At 48.7% G+C, this 16,638-nt stretch overlaps 2 protein-coding genes across 5 annotated transcripts in view; one reads left to right on the top strand and one right to left on the bottom strand.

Annotated features, from left to right (window-relative positions):
• Positions 1 to 16,638, top strand: part of TG (thyroglobulin) — a 232,277-nt gene that overhangs the window by 149,920 nt on the left and 65,719 nt on the right. The gene's annotated exons all lie outside the window — the stretch shown is intronic.
• The window catches only part of SLA (Src like adaptor), a 45,421-nt gene that overhangs the window by 20,990 nt on the left and 7,793 nt on the right, over positions 1 to 16,638 (bottom strand). Inside the window, exon 2 of one of the 2 annotated variants that reach the window (XM_049854076.1) lies at positions 11,604 to 11,704. In XM_049854076.1, coding sequence (XP_049710033.1) covers positions 11,604 to 11,664 — 61 coding nt within the window. In that variant the 5' untranslated portion in view covers positions 11,665 to 11,704. Of the gene's footprint in view, positions 1 to 11,603; positions 11,855 to 16,638 lie in introns of those variants that run through there. The other variant, XM_049854075.1, reaches the window with a different exon arrangement.

Here is a 16,638-nt window from a genome sequence, read left to right as displayed (position 1 = left end):
GGGAAACACTGGGGTACATTTGAGGGGAAATGACAGGTCTTACAAATCAGGAAACCCACTGTTGGCTTACTACGGTGTTTATCACTCCATCTGCTAGCTGGGCATCTGAACTCAAGATTCCGGATAACTTATGGCTGATTGACTCCTTTGGCAGTTGTTACTGAGCACCTAGCACAGGCCAAGTGCTGGTGAGCAAACAGTCTAAGGCTCCCGCTCTGTGGTGCTCGCGACCTATATGACACACGAATAATCATGGCAGGGGGCGATCCCTGCACCTCACCCCAGGAAAATCTGTAGAAATCCCAGCACACAGGCATGGTGGCCCCAAGCGGCCACTTTCTAGGGTCCAGACATCCGCTGGAACCTCCAGACTCTGCCCGTACCACAGACTCACCGGGCCTCAGGACAAACTGAGTTGCAAGAGAGATTAAATATCGGAATGTGTGGGAAATACAGATGAGGGTTTTGGTAAGGGGTGTGGTTACTGATTGATAAATGAATCAGAACCAAGTTATCACAGTGGGCCAGTGTGCTTGAATGTGCTATCCCCTTGGCAAACTGAGTCACAGCTGACTGTGAACCCTACAGGACAGAGAGATGGAAAGGCGGCCTCTGAAAGGCGTCAGGGTGCCTGAGGAAGAACCGAGTTGGGACAAGGAAGGGTGGGCCCAGCTCAGCCTAGGCCTCCCCGCCACAGCTCTGCCCTGAGCCTGTAGGGGAGCCTCCCCTACCTGCTTTGGTAAATTAAGAAAAGGGTTTCCTACCACTTCAGACGCTCTGACAGGGATCACAACAGAGAGCCCTGAACAGAGCAGGAGGAAAATGTAGAAAAGAATTCAAATGCATGAAAAAAGACCAGTTTAATGGTCTGACAGAGACTGGAGGAACACCCGAGACTATGGCCCCCAGACACTCTGCTAACCCAGCACTGAAGCCACTCCTGAAGCCACTTTTCAAACAAAGATTAGACAGGCCTATAATTTTTATAAAACAAACAATAACACACGTGAAGAAAGTGCTTCTTAGTGCAATCAAATATACGAGACCAAATTGGCAACTCCTGCCCAAAAGCAGGACGAGAAGGCAGGAAGGGACAGGAACTGAACGAATGGACACAGGGAACCTGGGGTGGAAAAGGGGAGCATGCTATCACATTGTGGGGATTGCAACCAATATCACAAAACAACATATGTATAAATTTTTGAATGGGAAATTAAAATGACCTGTAAACTTCCACCTAAAGCATAATACAATTAAAAAAAGAAAAGGTTTCCTTCCCTTGTACAGCCCAGGCCCTACCCAATTATTAGAGGTGGGCCCAGGAGGTGTGCGTGTATGCGTGCAGCGCGGGGTGGGGTGTAGTCAGAAGTCCTGAGTTCTCATAAAGGGTGGATCCAGATGCCGTGGGGCATGAAGCTGATGCAAATTTGGAGGTCCTCTTTCAGAAAGAGAAAGAAATTACAAACACAAAATTAGGTACAGGTCCTGGAAGGGGCCGCTGCAGTAAGGGGCCTAATACACTTCCTCCAGCCTCACACTGTCCCTGTGCTGGGTTTGTACAACCATCCAGGCAGAAGGAAACCCATCTGGGGGGGAGCAGCAGGGAGGGCGGCCATCAGAAAACCAGCCCTTTGTGTAAGGCTAGTGTCGAAACAAGAGGCCCAGGATTTGTTATCCGTTCTGGGTTGTGATGATAATAAACCCCAAACCAAATCCATTGCTTTTGAGTTGATTCCGACTCATAGTGACCCTATAGGACAGCGTAGAACTGCCCCCATAGGGTTTCCAAAGCTGTCGTCCTTACGAAAGCAGACTGCCACATCTTTCCCCTGCGGAGTAGCTGGTGGGTTCTAACCACCAACCTTTTGGTTAGCATTTGAGTGCTTTAATCACTGTGCTGCCAGAGCTCCTCCCGTGACAATAATAGATCCTGGAAATAGATTGTCTGCCTATGGAGGGACTTGGGGTTCAATGTCTCATTCCAGAGTAAGATGTGAAAGAGAACGCCATCTTTTGTAACATTAAAAACAGAAACAAAAACAAAATCCCACTAAAAAGACAATTGGTTCTGTGGGGAAATGAGGGGGTTGCTCAAGAGGTCAGGGAATTTCAAGCTGACGATAACAAAATTTCCTATGGAATTTCCATAACCGTGATGCTTTTGGGGCTAGAACGTTGGAAAACCCATGAGGAAATCTTTCATTTGGACTTTATTTAAAGGGAATGGACTTTGCCTTGTCACTTGCAGGGGACTTCATTCATATCCCCATCATCTTTATCACCAGCATTAGAAAAACAAAGGACAAAGTCACTCATATGTATGGAAATTTGGTTTGTAACTTATTGTGGAGAGGTTGTTGTTGTTAGGTGCCCTCGAGTGGGTTCTGACTCACAGCGACCCTACTGTGTATAACAGAATGAAACACCCCCCCAGTCCGGCGCCATCCTAACAATCCGTGTTATGCTTGACCCCATAGTTGCAGCCACTGTGTCAGTTCATCTTCTCAAGGGTCTTCCCCTTTTTCGCTGACCTTCTACTAAGCGGAGAGGGCAGCCATTCTAAGCAAGATTTTATGCCTGGATTCAAGCCAGTCTTCCCTAAGCCTAGGTCCCTACAGTGAAATAGATAAAAGCTGGGAGATTTAAAAGTTCAAACCTGGGCTTTGAAGCCCTGCTAAGAATTTGTGTTTCTAACAGGTTCTCTGTTGAGAATTCGCATTTCTAACAAGTTCCCTGTTCAGAATTTGCATTTCTAACAAGCTTCCAGGTAATACTAAAGCTGCTGGTTAGGGACCAATTCTGAGAACCACTAGTCAAGCGCTGGTTCTCAAGATTTATTATACCGAAGAGTCACCTGGAGATCTCGTTAAAATGTAGATTCTGATTCAGTATATTTGGGAAGGAAAGGCAAATTCTCAGCAGGGGTTCGAAGCCTGGTTCAGACATATTCTGATGCCCTCCTGGACCCCCGTGGTTTTATGGAGAGCGGGGCACCTGGATGGAATCAGATCCGTGAGTTGGTCACCTGGAGAAGAGGGCGCTGGGCAGTTGACGGGATCAGGGCAGACATAAGATAAAGACGCGAAGAGGAGAAACCCACACAGGGCACAAAAGGAGAATGCCAAAGGTTTACAGGAGAACGTGGATAGGCTCTGAGACCAGACAGGCCAGGCTTAAAACGCCGCCCCACCACTTAACAGCTCAGGGAGTAGGGGAGAGATTTAGTTGTAACTAATCTGAGCTTGATTGATTTCTTCGTGTATAAAAATGGGAATATCAAAATCTGTCTCCTATGATTGGGTTTAGGATTAATGATGCATCGTATGTACCGGGCCTGCCTCAACAAAATGGCAGCAGTATCATTTTTTTAGGGATGAGGTTATCATCCCATAACCCGGGACCAATTTCAGCTAGCAGTGTTCTGAAGTCTGAAAACCCTCTAGGAGTGTAAATTTGAAAATGGTCTCATCATCTAAAAACAAACTCCATTTCGTGAGAAGATGAAATTCAAAGACCAAATATTTGCTGATAGTTCAACTCAAAAATGAGTCAGGTTGAACAAAACATACACAAACTTAAAACAGGAAATGAGCCCCAAAAAGGAAGGAGACCTATGTAGAACTTACTAGCCACAAAAATCACTGAGTGAAAAGAGGACGGGCCCTTTTTTGCATTATTGCCCTTTGGAACATTGCTACCATCTCTTTGTAAATACTGACAACATTCTCAGTAGCTCCTGGTTGTAACTGTCTAGCAATACTAGCCATTCGGTGCTTTGAATATCCTACAGCTATTCCCACTGAAACGGCCAGGAACCAAGGCTGCAAGAGTTTTAGTAAGATGGCCAGTGAGCACATGAGGATTTCAAAGCCACGGTCACTTCACTAAGCCTCACAGCCGTCCTTGGCACTTAGTCACCAGGCTTTTCCTAGTTAATACTCGATCCTTAGCAGGTTAGGACAAAGACTGAGTACAAATGAGACTTCAGAGCTGGCGCAAGCAGCTCAGTACAGCTGGTGGACAAGGAGCTAAACAACCAGGGATTGCAGCTTCTGGTTTTGCCTTCCTCTTAGTCAAGGCCCCAGGACCCTGGCGGCACAGTCGTGAAGAGCTCCGCTACTAACCAGAAGCTTGGCAGTTCAAATCTACCAGCTGCTCCTTGGAGACCTTAGGGGGCAGTTCTACCCTGTCCTATAGGGTCTCTATGAGTCGGAATCCACTCGATGGCAATGGGTTTTAGTTTGGTTTTTTTGTTTAGTCATGCCCAAACTCGTGGCTTCCTGAGGGACTGAAGCAGGCCTTAGTTATCTTTTTCAGGAAACACACTGCTAACCAAACAGACTGGCCTGAGAGGAGTCACTGTGAGCCATGGCTTGTGCCTGTGGGCCCTCTTATTTATACGTGAAGGGCTGTATTGTGGGTTATGAAGGGAGACACAGTGGCCCAGAAATCTTTTTCTCCCAAAGCCTTGCTTTTTCCATCTGTTAAATGGAGCAGATTTCAACTAGATGACTCTAAGGTTGTTTTGGGTCTCAGCACCCTCAGATGCTACGGTGGAGCTGGGACAGAGCAGAAGTAGGAAACGGCCAAAGCCAATCTGCTCGGCTCCATCGCCTGAGAATTTCAGCTTTGCCTGAGCCACCTAGGACTTCCCAGACTCGGGGTGCTTTCATTACACTTCCTCCGCCCCCAGCCTCGTTCTCACCATCTCTACCAGCAGCATGGTGCGTGGTGCTGGAGTGCTTGTTAGGAGTCCGGCCCTGGGCTGCGTGTTATCCATTTAGTCCTCATGCCTCACCGTTCAGTTGGCACTGTTACTACCTCATTCCGCATATGAGGACATGGAGGCACAGTGCGGGTCAGAGACTTGCCCAAGAGCACACACTGGTTGAGAGCCAGGTTTCACAACCAGGTGATCTGATGACAGAGCCCTTGGCCACACTATTTTGTCACAGCTGAGTACCACCCATACTATTATTTACTTACAATGCTTTTCTTTGTATCTATTCACTTTCTTTTTTTTTTAAAACTTTAGCCCCATTCTGAGCAATGGAAAGTCATGGTTTAATGGGTTAGTTATATTCTTTTAATAATATTCATTACACACGTTGTTGTTGTTAGGTTGCTAGGTGCCATCAAGTCAGTTCCGACTCATAGCAACCCTACGTATAACAGAACAAAACACTGCCCTGTCCTGAGTCAGCTTCATAGTCGTTGCTGTGTTTGAGCCCATTGTTGCAGCCACTGTGTCAATCCATCTCATTAAGGGTCTTCCTCTTTTCACTGACCCTCTACTTTACCAAGCATGATATCCTTCTCCAGGGACTGGTCTAATAATATGTCCAAAGTACACGAGGTGAAGTCTCACCATCCTCTCTTCCAGGAAGCATTCTGGCTGTACTTCTTTCAAGACAGATTTGTTCTTTCTTCTGGCAGTCCACGGTATATTCAATACTCTTCACCACAATTTATAATCCTTTTTCAGTCTTCCTTACTCATTGTCCAGCTTTCGTGTGTGTATGTGGCAATTGAAAATACTATGTCTTGAGTCCAGTGCACCTTAGTCCTCGAAGTGACACCTTTGCTTTTTAACACTTTATAGAGCAGTTTGATTTCTTGACTGCTGCTTCCATGGGTGTTGATTGTGGATCCAGTAAAATGGAATCCTTGACAACTTCAGTCTTTTCTCCCTTTATCGTGATGTTGCTTATGGGTCCAGTTGTGAGGATTCGTTTTTTCTTTTTGTATTTGGAGTGCCTTCTGACCGGAGGGGCTCATTTTCCGGCACTGGATCAGACAGTATTCCGCTAGTATTCACATGGTTTTCACTGGCCAGCTTTCTCTGAAGTAGACCACCAGGTCCTTCTTTCTAGCCTTGCTTAGTCTGGAAACTCCACTGCAATCTGTCCACCACAGGTGGCCCTGTTGGTGTTTGAAATACCAGTGGCATAGCTTCTAGCATCATGGCAACACGCAAACCACCACAGTACAACAACCTGACAGATGCGTGGTAGTTACTAAACATACAATTATATAAAAGTTGAATGATTGGGTACCACCACACATGGGGAAATGGGGATCTTCTAGTCAAAGATCTGACATGGGATCCTGGTCCCTGGTGTCCCTCACTGGGGCACTTGAGGGTCTGGGTGACTAAATCTGGAAAGCAAACTCTCTCTCCATCTAGACAGCACCATCCACTCTCCGAAGAGTGAGGGCACTGGAAAGCTCACCCACTCCAAGCATCTGTTGTGGCAGTTCTGAGCAAGGACTCTAGAGCTAGGCCACCTGGGCTTAAATTCCAGATCTCCACTCATGAGCTGTGTGATCTTGGGCAAGGAACTTAGCCTCTCTGTGCTTCAACTCTAAAGTTGCCATGCTAACAGTGATTGCCTCATGTGGTTGTGAGACTTAAGAGTTCATATTTGTGAACCACTTGGGATCGTGTTTGGTACCCTGCAAGCACAAGTAACAGGTAGGTGTGACTAGGATTCCTTTGGTTGACTCGGATGCCATCTCCCCATAGTTTCCAACCACAGGTCCCCCCTTACCCTTCTTAGTGCCACCTAGGACAGGTGGAAACTCTTTTTGATCAAGCACTCCCTTCAGAGAGCTGACAACGCTGGGAGATTCATGCAGCATCCCAGTGGAAGGGGTCTTAGTGATCACCAAGCCAGCCTTCTTGGCTTTGCAATTGAAGATACTGGACCTAACCAAAGTCCCACAGCTGCTGATAGCAGCCTCCCAGGCCCTGGAGTTCAGTGAGAATCCCATGCCCCCTCCTCCCCCAGTGTTTTCTTCACAGCTTCTATCTTAGAAGATGACAAAATATGCCTCCAGCCATGGAAGGTCAGATTGGCTGCACCCAGAGTCAGCCCATCCTGACCCTGAACCTGTAATGGGCTAGTTAAAAAGCTTAACTGTACAATGTCAGACTAGACAAGGACCTACAGCTTCCTTTCTCTGCCTTCCATCAGCTATGTCCACGGCACCCAGGCCCCTACGCCTGAAGACAACGCCATTCCAATGTCCCTCAGCTGCCTTCCCCTGGTTTACCAGAGTTCTGTCCTTCTCTCCCTGCTGAGCTTCACAGCCGCACAGTTACAAAACATTTGCCCGTTCACCCAGCATGCATTGCACCCCACTCTGCACCAGTTACCTGGGAGAGAGATGGGGAGCAGCCTAAGGACAAAGGCTGCCGTGTTCAAGTCCACATCACCTTATGGGATGCTTTTTGGGAAAGGAACAGCCTAAGCAGCTCCGGTGTAATGGTCCCCACGTTACAAATGAGCACACAGAGCCGCTCAGGAGACACGCTACCTTCTCTCTTTTCTCATTGTGTGTGTTGTATGTTGGCGTCAGGGCCAGACTCAAAGCTAGGTCTGGTGTCTGCAAGCTTTAGGGGGTTTAAGATTCACCTGGAATCCCTGGGTCAAGTGTTCAGCCATTAAAACCCTATGCAGCACAGTTCTACTCTGAGACACAGAGGATCGCTGCGAGCCGGTGTCAACTCCATGGCAACTGGTCAGGTTTGGGTTTTTCATAAGAGTCACCTGAAGGGCTTATAAAAAAAATCAGCTTGCTGCTCCTGCCCACCATCACCTGGTTCTGATCAGCAGGTCTGCGTTTTAACTTGGCCGAGTTACTGGGTGGCACAAATGATTCATGCACTTGGCTAATAACTGAAAGGCTGGTGGTTCAAATTCACCCAGCGGTACCCCGGAAGAAAGGCCTGGCAACCTACTTCTGAAAGGTCAGAGTCACTGAGCACAGTTCTACTCCGACACACATGGGGTCGCCAGTGAGTCAGAGCTGACTCCATGGCAACCGGCTTGGTTTTCCGGTTTTGACTCCGACGCAGGCGATCTGAGGACTACTCACCGCGGAGTTCCAGCCAGGCCTTGAGCCTTCCCTGCCCGGCTTCCTCTGCGGGCCCCCGCCCACCCCCTTCTTTCCACCGAGGCAGCCGCCTAGCTAGGTATGTAAATGCCGTGTTTTTTCCATCCTCACCAGGCCTTACAAGAAAGGGCTTGACCTGCTTTCGCATTTGCATTGCCACATCTGTCAGCCTGTCTCTTTCAGGTGGAGGATAGGAAGGTAGGAAACAAAGGGGGGGAAGATCACAGGGAACTCTGAGTTCTCTTCTCAGGATGGAAATGTGCCGCTGCTTGCACTCTGGGAATTCCCTGTGGTGTGTCGAGTGCCTGCCCAGAGGAGGAGTCTGAAGCCTGTGCAGAGCTGTGGAGTAAAGTGAACTATTGGGATTACTTGGAATCGCCCGTTCCAGCACTTGACAACATTTGGGACTGGCTGTTTAATACCAGCCTGTTGCAATCAGATCACCCCAAATGGAGTTTTTTTTTTTTTTTTTACTGCTTTTATGGACACATCAGGCAGCTCTTTGTGCTGCAGCGTTGCTGGGAGGGAGGGGTTGTTCTGTCTCTGTTTTATAGCCAAGTCCCTTGTGAGGCTGAGTGACTTACGTAAGATCACACCTGTCCAGAGGGAGGGACAATACCTGAAGCCCAATCAGGGTCTTTTGCCTCTGAAACCTGTCTTATTTCCACCAAGTCCTACTGCCTCTGTGGGTTTTGTGACCTTAGACAAATAAAACAACAAACCAGTTACCATTGAGTCGATGCTGACTCATGGCAACCCCATGTGTGTCAGAGCAGAACGCTGCTCCGTAGGGTTTTCAGTGGCTGACTTTCCAGACGGAGATCGACAGGCCTTTCTTCCGAGGCACCTGTGGGCAGATTGGAACCACTAACCTTTCAGCTCAGGCACATTAACCATTTGCACCGTCCTTGGAATCTAGACTAATCAAGAACGCTCTGGAAAGCTTAGCCTAGGAGAAAATGGATGGTCAAAGCTTTCTCCCAAAGCATCCACACTCCTGGCTTGGGGCAGAATGATCTCCTGAAAGCTCGGAGACTTGTCTACCTGAATGGCCATAGTTCAGGCGCCTGCAGATCCCTGCAGGACCAGGGGACTTTGGGGCTTTTAGCTCTTGGCTAGAACAGTAAGTTAGAGGAACCTCTCAGTGCCTGTTTGCCTAAAGCAATCAGCGTGCTCTGAGCTGCTACCACCGGCTCTGCATTTGACTCTCACCGAGTAAGCTGAGGAGAAGTAGCTGTCTCATTCCTTGAAAAGCCGGCCCTCTGCAATATGCAGATAAGGACTAATTAACCGGCCTCCATTGCACCTCCCCCTTCCCCTTTATTCAAGAAGGTGTAAAACAAAAGAGGAAATAAAGTTCAGGGCTGATCACAAGGGAAACTTCTCAGGGGTGGGGGAGGAAGGCAGCCCACCGGCACTTGATGTGGTTGCCTGGATCACACACTGGGCTTGACCTGGGGAATTCTTTTAACCTGGGGGGTGGAAGGCAGGGGAGACCCCTCTGCCTCCTTCTTCAAGGTGACGCCCCCCCCCACCCACACAGTAGAAAAAGAGAAACTTATTTCATGAAGATTTGCATTGGAAAAATAATGCAAATAAGCTAGTCCTCGGAGGTCGATGTTTTCATGGAGTTTGCTCAAGCTTGCCACCCCTTGGCACCAGTCTGAGAGGTGACACCACAAAATGGCTTAGGTCGGGGGTGCCTCCTAAGCTGACTGGGCCCTGATCATCACAATGTCAGGTTTCCCGGATGGTGCAAACAGTTAATGGTCTAGTCTCTAACCAAAAGGTTAGAAGTTTGAGACCACTCAGAGGCAAATCTATGTCTGAAAACCCTACGGTGCACAGCTCTACCCTGACACTCATGGGGTCGCCATGAGTCAGAATCGACCCCACAGTACCTGGTGTGACTGGATGAGGCAGCTGTGGCTGGAGCCAGTTTGGAGAAGGTGGAGGAGCCAGACTTAGCCCCGAGGCAGCAGCAGGCCCAGTGCTCTGCCCTAACTGTGGCCTGCTCTGAGATCTGCACAGGAGGGAAGGGCCCCTTCTCAGCCAGGAGTGCTCAGAACTCTACTTCACCTTATCATGTGCTTTGGGCTCCTGGGCTCTGGGGTGGGTGCACTCTCTTTGTTTTCTCCCCTTTGATTTGGGGGGAGTTGCTGGGCTAGACGAGGAAGAGCCAGTGGAATGCCTGCATCTGAGGGAATGTGTGTGAGGGAGGGATGGGGGAATCTGAAGGGCTGTGAACTGTAATCCGGTGTCTTCATTTGGAAAAAGTGAAAAGGCTTTTTATAAGGGGCCAGAATGAGTAGCCCTCGGAGTAGCCTGGCTCCGCCCACTCTCATGTCAGCGCTGGGCTGGGAAGACATTAGAAGAGGGGAGCAACCCCCAAAAGCCTGTGATGTAAGGAGGGAGGGTAGCGTGTGCTAAGGTGCCCCTGTGACCGCTCTGTGGACCCTAGTGGACCACCTGGCCTCGCTGGCCATCATCCGCCAACTCTCCTAGAGAACCCACACGGTGTGTGTACCCCACCTGCGACCACGTGACTAGGAAGCCGGAGAAACATGGCCAAGGTGTTAGAAAGGGCCAGGACACAGCAGTGCATGCTTTGGGCCCTGCTTGCTGATATCACCTGCCAGACCTCTGGCCACTTGCCAAAGGACTCAGTCACATCAGAAGTTTGTCTCAGCCTGAGATCATCTTTAAACTTTAAACCAGAAATACCCCTGAAGTCTTCTTAAAACCAAACAATAATAGCTTAGCTTAACTAGTAAAAAAAAAAAAAGTCAGCCTTGAGCATTATGCTCTTATAATAACTATCTATATGGGATCAAATCGTTAATAGCAACTCGATAGATTAGATAGGAACTTAGGAACAGTGAGTTTATGTTAATGACGGAGGAACAACTCAGAAAGGGAAGGTGAGAATGGTTGCGCAACTCGCAGAATGTAATCAGTGTCCCTGAATCGTACGTGTAGAAATTGTTGGATAGGTGCATGTTTTGCTGTGGATATTCTAACAACACCAAAATAAGTAAAATTTGGGAAAAAAACAAAAGAAGTCTGTCTCAACCTGGCATCTCTCCAGAAGGCTGACTTTTTTTATTGCTAATTAACTTGTAAGGTTGCACCTCCCCTAAAATGCTTGGCACGTTGTAATCCTACCAGTGGAACACGAAGGCTCCATTATTTTCAGGACGACCTAACAGGAGTAGTGTCTAGCTTAGTAAAGTCATAGGGAAAAGCTCTTTCTCAGCTAATTATGTCCATGATAATATTTTATCTCATTTCCCTCAGACGGGAGGGCTGGCAGGGTGTGGGAACAAGAGCCTCAGTTTCCAAATCAGACAGGCCTGCGTTAGAATTCTGACTCTACAAGTAGCTACTGACAAGAACCTACATCCCTTTGTGGGCCCGTTTCCCCTACTGTAAAATAAAGGGATTCAACCACTCATCTCTAAGATCCATCTCAAAATGCCAAGGGTTCAGCATCCTTCAGGAGCGCTAACCCCCAGGTCCCTTGAAACTTTACTCATGAACAATTTTAACCATAGACAAAATGAGGGGGACAAGCACGGTGACCCCTCAGGACCCATCGCTCTGCTTCAGCCACTGTCAGCAACCACCCACCACTGCTCAGTCTCGGCTGTGGGTCCAGGGTCCTGTGGACAGAGCTCAGCACCATACAAAGAAGGTGGACTCACCATCTGGGCAGGGCAGAGGCCTCTCGGGTGGGGCAGGCGCAGGCTTCACGCTATTCCCCATTTCTCTCTTTCCCCACCGGGCAATCGGATCCGCTGGGAGCCTAGGGCACAGGAGACACACAGGGAAATTCAGCTGAGCCCTGAGCCCTCTGCGTGCAGAATGACCCAGTTTAGAGTGCATCGTGCATCATTTCCAGCAGCTTGCTTCTTGAAAGGCAGCTGTTGGTATGCGAAGATGAGATTCGTGAGTGTGGGTTACATGGGTGCAGCTCGGGTACTTTTATCAAGGGAATGGCAGAGAAAAACCGCACAGAAGGAAGTTGCTAGCAAGTACTGTTGGTGGCAAAAGTTTCCATTCCCCCGCGCCCTGGCTGAGCACAGTGAGGCAGGGTGGGTGTGTGATGGCGAAAAGCTGGGCCTTGTTTCAGATTGCCCAGAAAAATCTCTCCACTTTGCCAGGCACTCCACTCACGAGGAATTCAGGGCACTTAACCCTCAGGCCTTGTGTGGTTTTACCAGCTAAAGGGGTGAGCAAAGGGAGCTTTCTCCTTCTGCTTTTTCTCATTTGTTAGAGTTTTTCAACATGCTTTAACAAACAGCGAAAAAGGAAATCTTTGTGACACTACTGTGTATTCGCAGCACAGTTTATATGCTACCCAAGTCCTGGGTGGTGCAGATGGTTAAGAGCTTGTCTACTAACCAAAAGGTTGACAGTTTGAATCCACTCAGAGGCACCTCTGAAGAAAGGCCTGGCTCTCTGCTTCGAAAAGAGCATAACCACTGAAAACCCCATAGAGCACGTTTCTACTTGGATACCTATGGGGTCACCATGAGATGGAATTGACTCCCCAGCTACAGGCTACTGGTTGCAGCACTCTTAAATCTGCTGTTAACGTTTGATCATTGTAAATTCCCTACATCACGATCCCACTTTGCAATTAACGAGACCGAATCTCAGAGGCGAGAAGTGGCTTGTCCACTGGAGCTGGGATTTGAAGTTCTGATGCTAACTGACTCTCTGGTCTGTATGTTCTGTAATGGTTATGAGAGGGAGCTCTGACACCAGACCACCTTGGCTCGAATGCTGGCTCTGTGCTTCTAAGTCAGATGACCATGGGCAAGTTATTGACCCTTCTCTGCCTTTTTCAGGAAATAACAGGACAATTTTGGGTTGTGGCTGCAAGAATTAACCGGGATAAAGTGTGCAAAACACTTAGAACATGGCCTGGTGTACAGTTTGTGTTAGTTGTTGCTGTCGAGAATGAATTTCCTCATCTGTCCATAATGGTAAATGCTGAAATCCTGGGCCCTCATGCAAGCATTTTAGAAAAGGGACTTGGATGATGGCAGAATTAAGGCTGTCTGCAATCTCCCAGACTGCTGGAAGCACAGAGAAGAAGGGAGCACCCACAGAGAGATGTAGCGATTCCTGTCTTGTAGGGACAAAGAGGATGAGGGGTAGGCTGCTCCCTCAGCAGGTGTCCACCCACTTGGACACTTGTTCTCCACTCACTCCTCATCTTCAGCTTGGAGTCTGAATCTTACAAGTTCCAAAGGGTCCAGAAGTCAGCCAGTCAAACCCCCACCCCAGCCTCAAATCCTTTTCCTAAGTCCTCCATGTTCAGGTTCTAAAAAGATCTATGGTCTCAGGGCAAGGCCTTTCAGAGGTTGAGAGAGATCTGTACCACCTTCTATTTTGGGAGGGTGGGTATGAAAGAAGGAAAACCAAAGTGTGTGTTTCTAAAAAGTTAATGATATTTTAAACGTGTATGTGGACAATTTGTCACTTTTAACTCAGTATAATATGTTGGAATATAATTGTGATATTCCCAGTGTAATTACAAGGCTTGCAAAAAATATAACTGAAAATGCACCTCAGAAATGGAGGCTGGGAGGGGCGACGTGATGGCAGCTAAACGCGCGACCTGTTGTTCCCCGTCAGCCCCTAGGTGATGAGAGGGATAAGCTCTGTTGGAAACAAAGTGGAGGGTCTAAGGGTGACGCCCTTCCCAGTGCTGGGCTCAGGCCCTGCTTCCTCCCTCTCTCAGCCCTACTCTGCCACCCAGGACCATGTTTGATCCTCACGTGGGCTGGGCAGTTAGCTGTTAACAGCATCACCCTGACCCTCACTCTGAGCCCGGGAGGGCAGGGACAGGTCTGCCTTGTTCCCATTCCCAGCCTGGCCTGTTGTAAGTTGTCAGCCGCAGTGGAGCCGGCCTCCGACGCACGGCGACCCCACGCACAACTGAAAGAAACGCTGTCCGACCGGTCCAGCAGCAGCCTCCCGCTCAGTTGCATATCGGACCGTTGGGATCCATGGGGTTTTCACCGGCTGGTTTCTCAGAACTAGGTGATCATGTCCTATCCCTGTCCTTCCTTTAGGTCATACCTCCAGAAAACCCCGTCCAGAAAAAACCTTGCTCTCACCAGAGAGATTTCTAACATCCCTTCCCTTTCCAGCAATGTTAAAATTCTTCCCAGGCGTTAGGTGCTACCTTGGCGGGATTTGTGGAATCCAGGACAGGAATAAAAGGTCTGCAACTCTCGTTTTTCAGATGGGGAAACTGAGGTCCATCCAAGGAAAGACATGAACCCAGGGTGACAAGGTGAAGAGGATAGAGTCAGATGCTTGGGAGCCTGGCTTCCGCCCTAACACGCTCTCTCTCTCTCTCTGTTTCTCGCACTTGGCCTTCTCTGCCTGGCCAGGCAGAGCCCACCCTTTGGGCCAGCAGGGCTGGGTCCAGGCTATAAGCCTACTGTATATCCCACCTGAGTCAGAAAAATCCATTAGGGTCCAACAGCCCCTTCATGGCTTGATCACTGACTTACTAAAGTCTCCAAGAAGGAGTTAACTGGTCTGAAAGAGGCTTTTATTTGAGACAAATGAAAAAGCCCCAGAGAGGCAAGTGGGAGTCTCCCTATTGAAATGGTTGAACAATTTGATTTAATCGCTGACAGGTTTTTGCAGTGGCTGGATGTGGGAGAGAGGGCGAGAGACAGAATCACATCTTGGAACAGAAAGAAAAGAGCAAAGGAGAAGTGAGGTAATTAATAGGTGATTAATTAACACTGGCTCTGAGAATTCTCCATCTCTGTTTCCTGTGTGGTGTAACTCTCAGGTCTCCAGGATAAGGGGTCATAACTGAGATTCACCTCCTATTTTCCATCCTGTCTTTGGACCAACACTGTCATCTTTGCGTGACCTTTGAAAACTGAGCCTTGGTTTCCTCTTCTGAAAAATGAAATGAGTAGGAATGATGATCCCCAGAGAAAGAGTCTTTTAATTCCAGTAATCAAGATTCAGTGGCTTTTGGAAAATCATGACTAAGAGAAAAACGCTACATCACTTATCCTTAGGAATTGCTATCAGACAGAAGTCCCTGGATGACGCAATGGTTAACATGCTCAGCAAGTGACCAAAAGGTGGGAAGTCTGAGTCTGCTCAGCGGTGCCTCAGGAGAAAGGCCTGATGGTCTGCTTCTGAAAGGTCACGCCCATTGATGATCTCCCTGTGAAAGGTCACACTGTGGAGCACAGTTCTGCTCTGCTGCACGTGGGGTCACCATGAGTCAGAATTCACCCAACTGCTTTGGTATTTATTAGACAGACTCTAGATGTTGTCTTCATATTTTCAGGGCTGAGTGAAGGCAGCTTGTGTGTCCTTAATGCCCACTTCTGGTGGACAGTTTAGTCAGGCCTGCATTCAATCCCCCCCGGCACCCTGGGGGCCGATGGTCCTCTGTCGCCTGCTCTGTGTGGACTCTGCCTGGTTAGCTCCCTTGCTCAGGTCCCGGAGCTGGAGACCACAGAGCAGAGAGGCAAGGACTGCCACCTCCCCTCCCAATTTCTGAACCCACGTCCTTTGCCTGGGACCACACTGCTGTCTGAACAGGGAGGACGGATCACCAAGGGACTGTGGTCAGTGTGTAGTTGGCCACCATGGGAGCTGGCACCTGGCGTGAGGGTGTGGTGCCTGCTGGCAGCGCTTCTCTGGTTGGGCTTCTGTTTGCCCAGATCACGAATGCATTACTGTGTGCTGTGCCTCACCTGCTGGGGGTCAGGCTTCTCAGAACCTTCCCTCCCTGGGCCATGCCACAATAGTTCTGTACCCCGTTCACCCTGTGTTTCTAAGGCCTAGGCCTCACTGTTGGAAAGGAAGATGCTGCTTCGTGTTGTACCAACGGGGAGAGAGAACCCAGGGAACTGGGACCAAAGAGGGCAGGTCTCAGCTCTGGGCTAAAATCAGAGATGGAACCTTGGCAATGGCTGGGATTAATAACGGGCTGCAGGCCACCTCACATGACCTTCTGAGGCACTGGAGGGAGATGCCGCAAATGGAGAATCTCACTGTCAACCATAGGGGTGACTTCAACAACAACGGTAACAGCCAGAACTACCACCACCACTGCCTTTGACCAGCTGTTTTACTGCATGTCAGGCATGAGGCTGACCAGTAACCAATGACTGCCAACTCGGCCCCAACTCATGGTGACCCCATGTGTGCCAGAGTAGAACTGCTCTCCATAGGGTTTTTGGTGACTGTTTTTTTGGAAATAGGTATCCAGGCCTTTCTACTGGGGCACCTCTGAGTGACTCCAACCTTCAACCTTTTGGTTAGCAGCTGAGTGTATTAATTGTTTACAATCACCAGGAACTCCAGCACGAGGCTAAGCACTTTATATTCATCCTATCCTGGATTGCTCCCAGCAACCCTACTTTATAGATGAGATAACCGAGGCTCAAAAACTAAGTAACATGTCCATGCTTTTAAGATTAGTAAGAGGTAAAGCTGGGACTCAAAGCCAGATCGAACTCTAAAACCTGTGAAACTCTACCCTGTTTTCCTGCCCTCTGGCCCAGTCTAAGAATGCAACAGAAAAGTGATTTTTAGCAGCTATCAAAGCAAATTTCAAGAACTATACACTTGGGGGAAATGTTTAATAAAAGGGACACAGAGACTCTGAGAAGTCTCTTGGATGTTACCGTGGAAGTCTTTGGAAGCCTGGGTCTGGGGTTCCACTTGGAAGGGGCAGAG

This window comes from Elephas maximus, chromosome 15, assembly GCF_024166365.1.
Source record: "Elephas maximus indicus isolate mEleMax1 chromosome 15, mEleMax1 primary haplotype, whole genome shotgun sequence".
NCBI classification, from domain to species: Eukaryota; Metazoa; Chordata; class Mammalia; order Proboscidea; family Elephantidae; genus Elephas; species Elephas maximus.
This window is presented reverse-complemented; position numbering and strand designations above follow the sequence as displayed.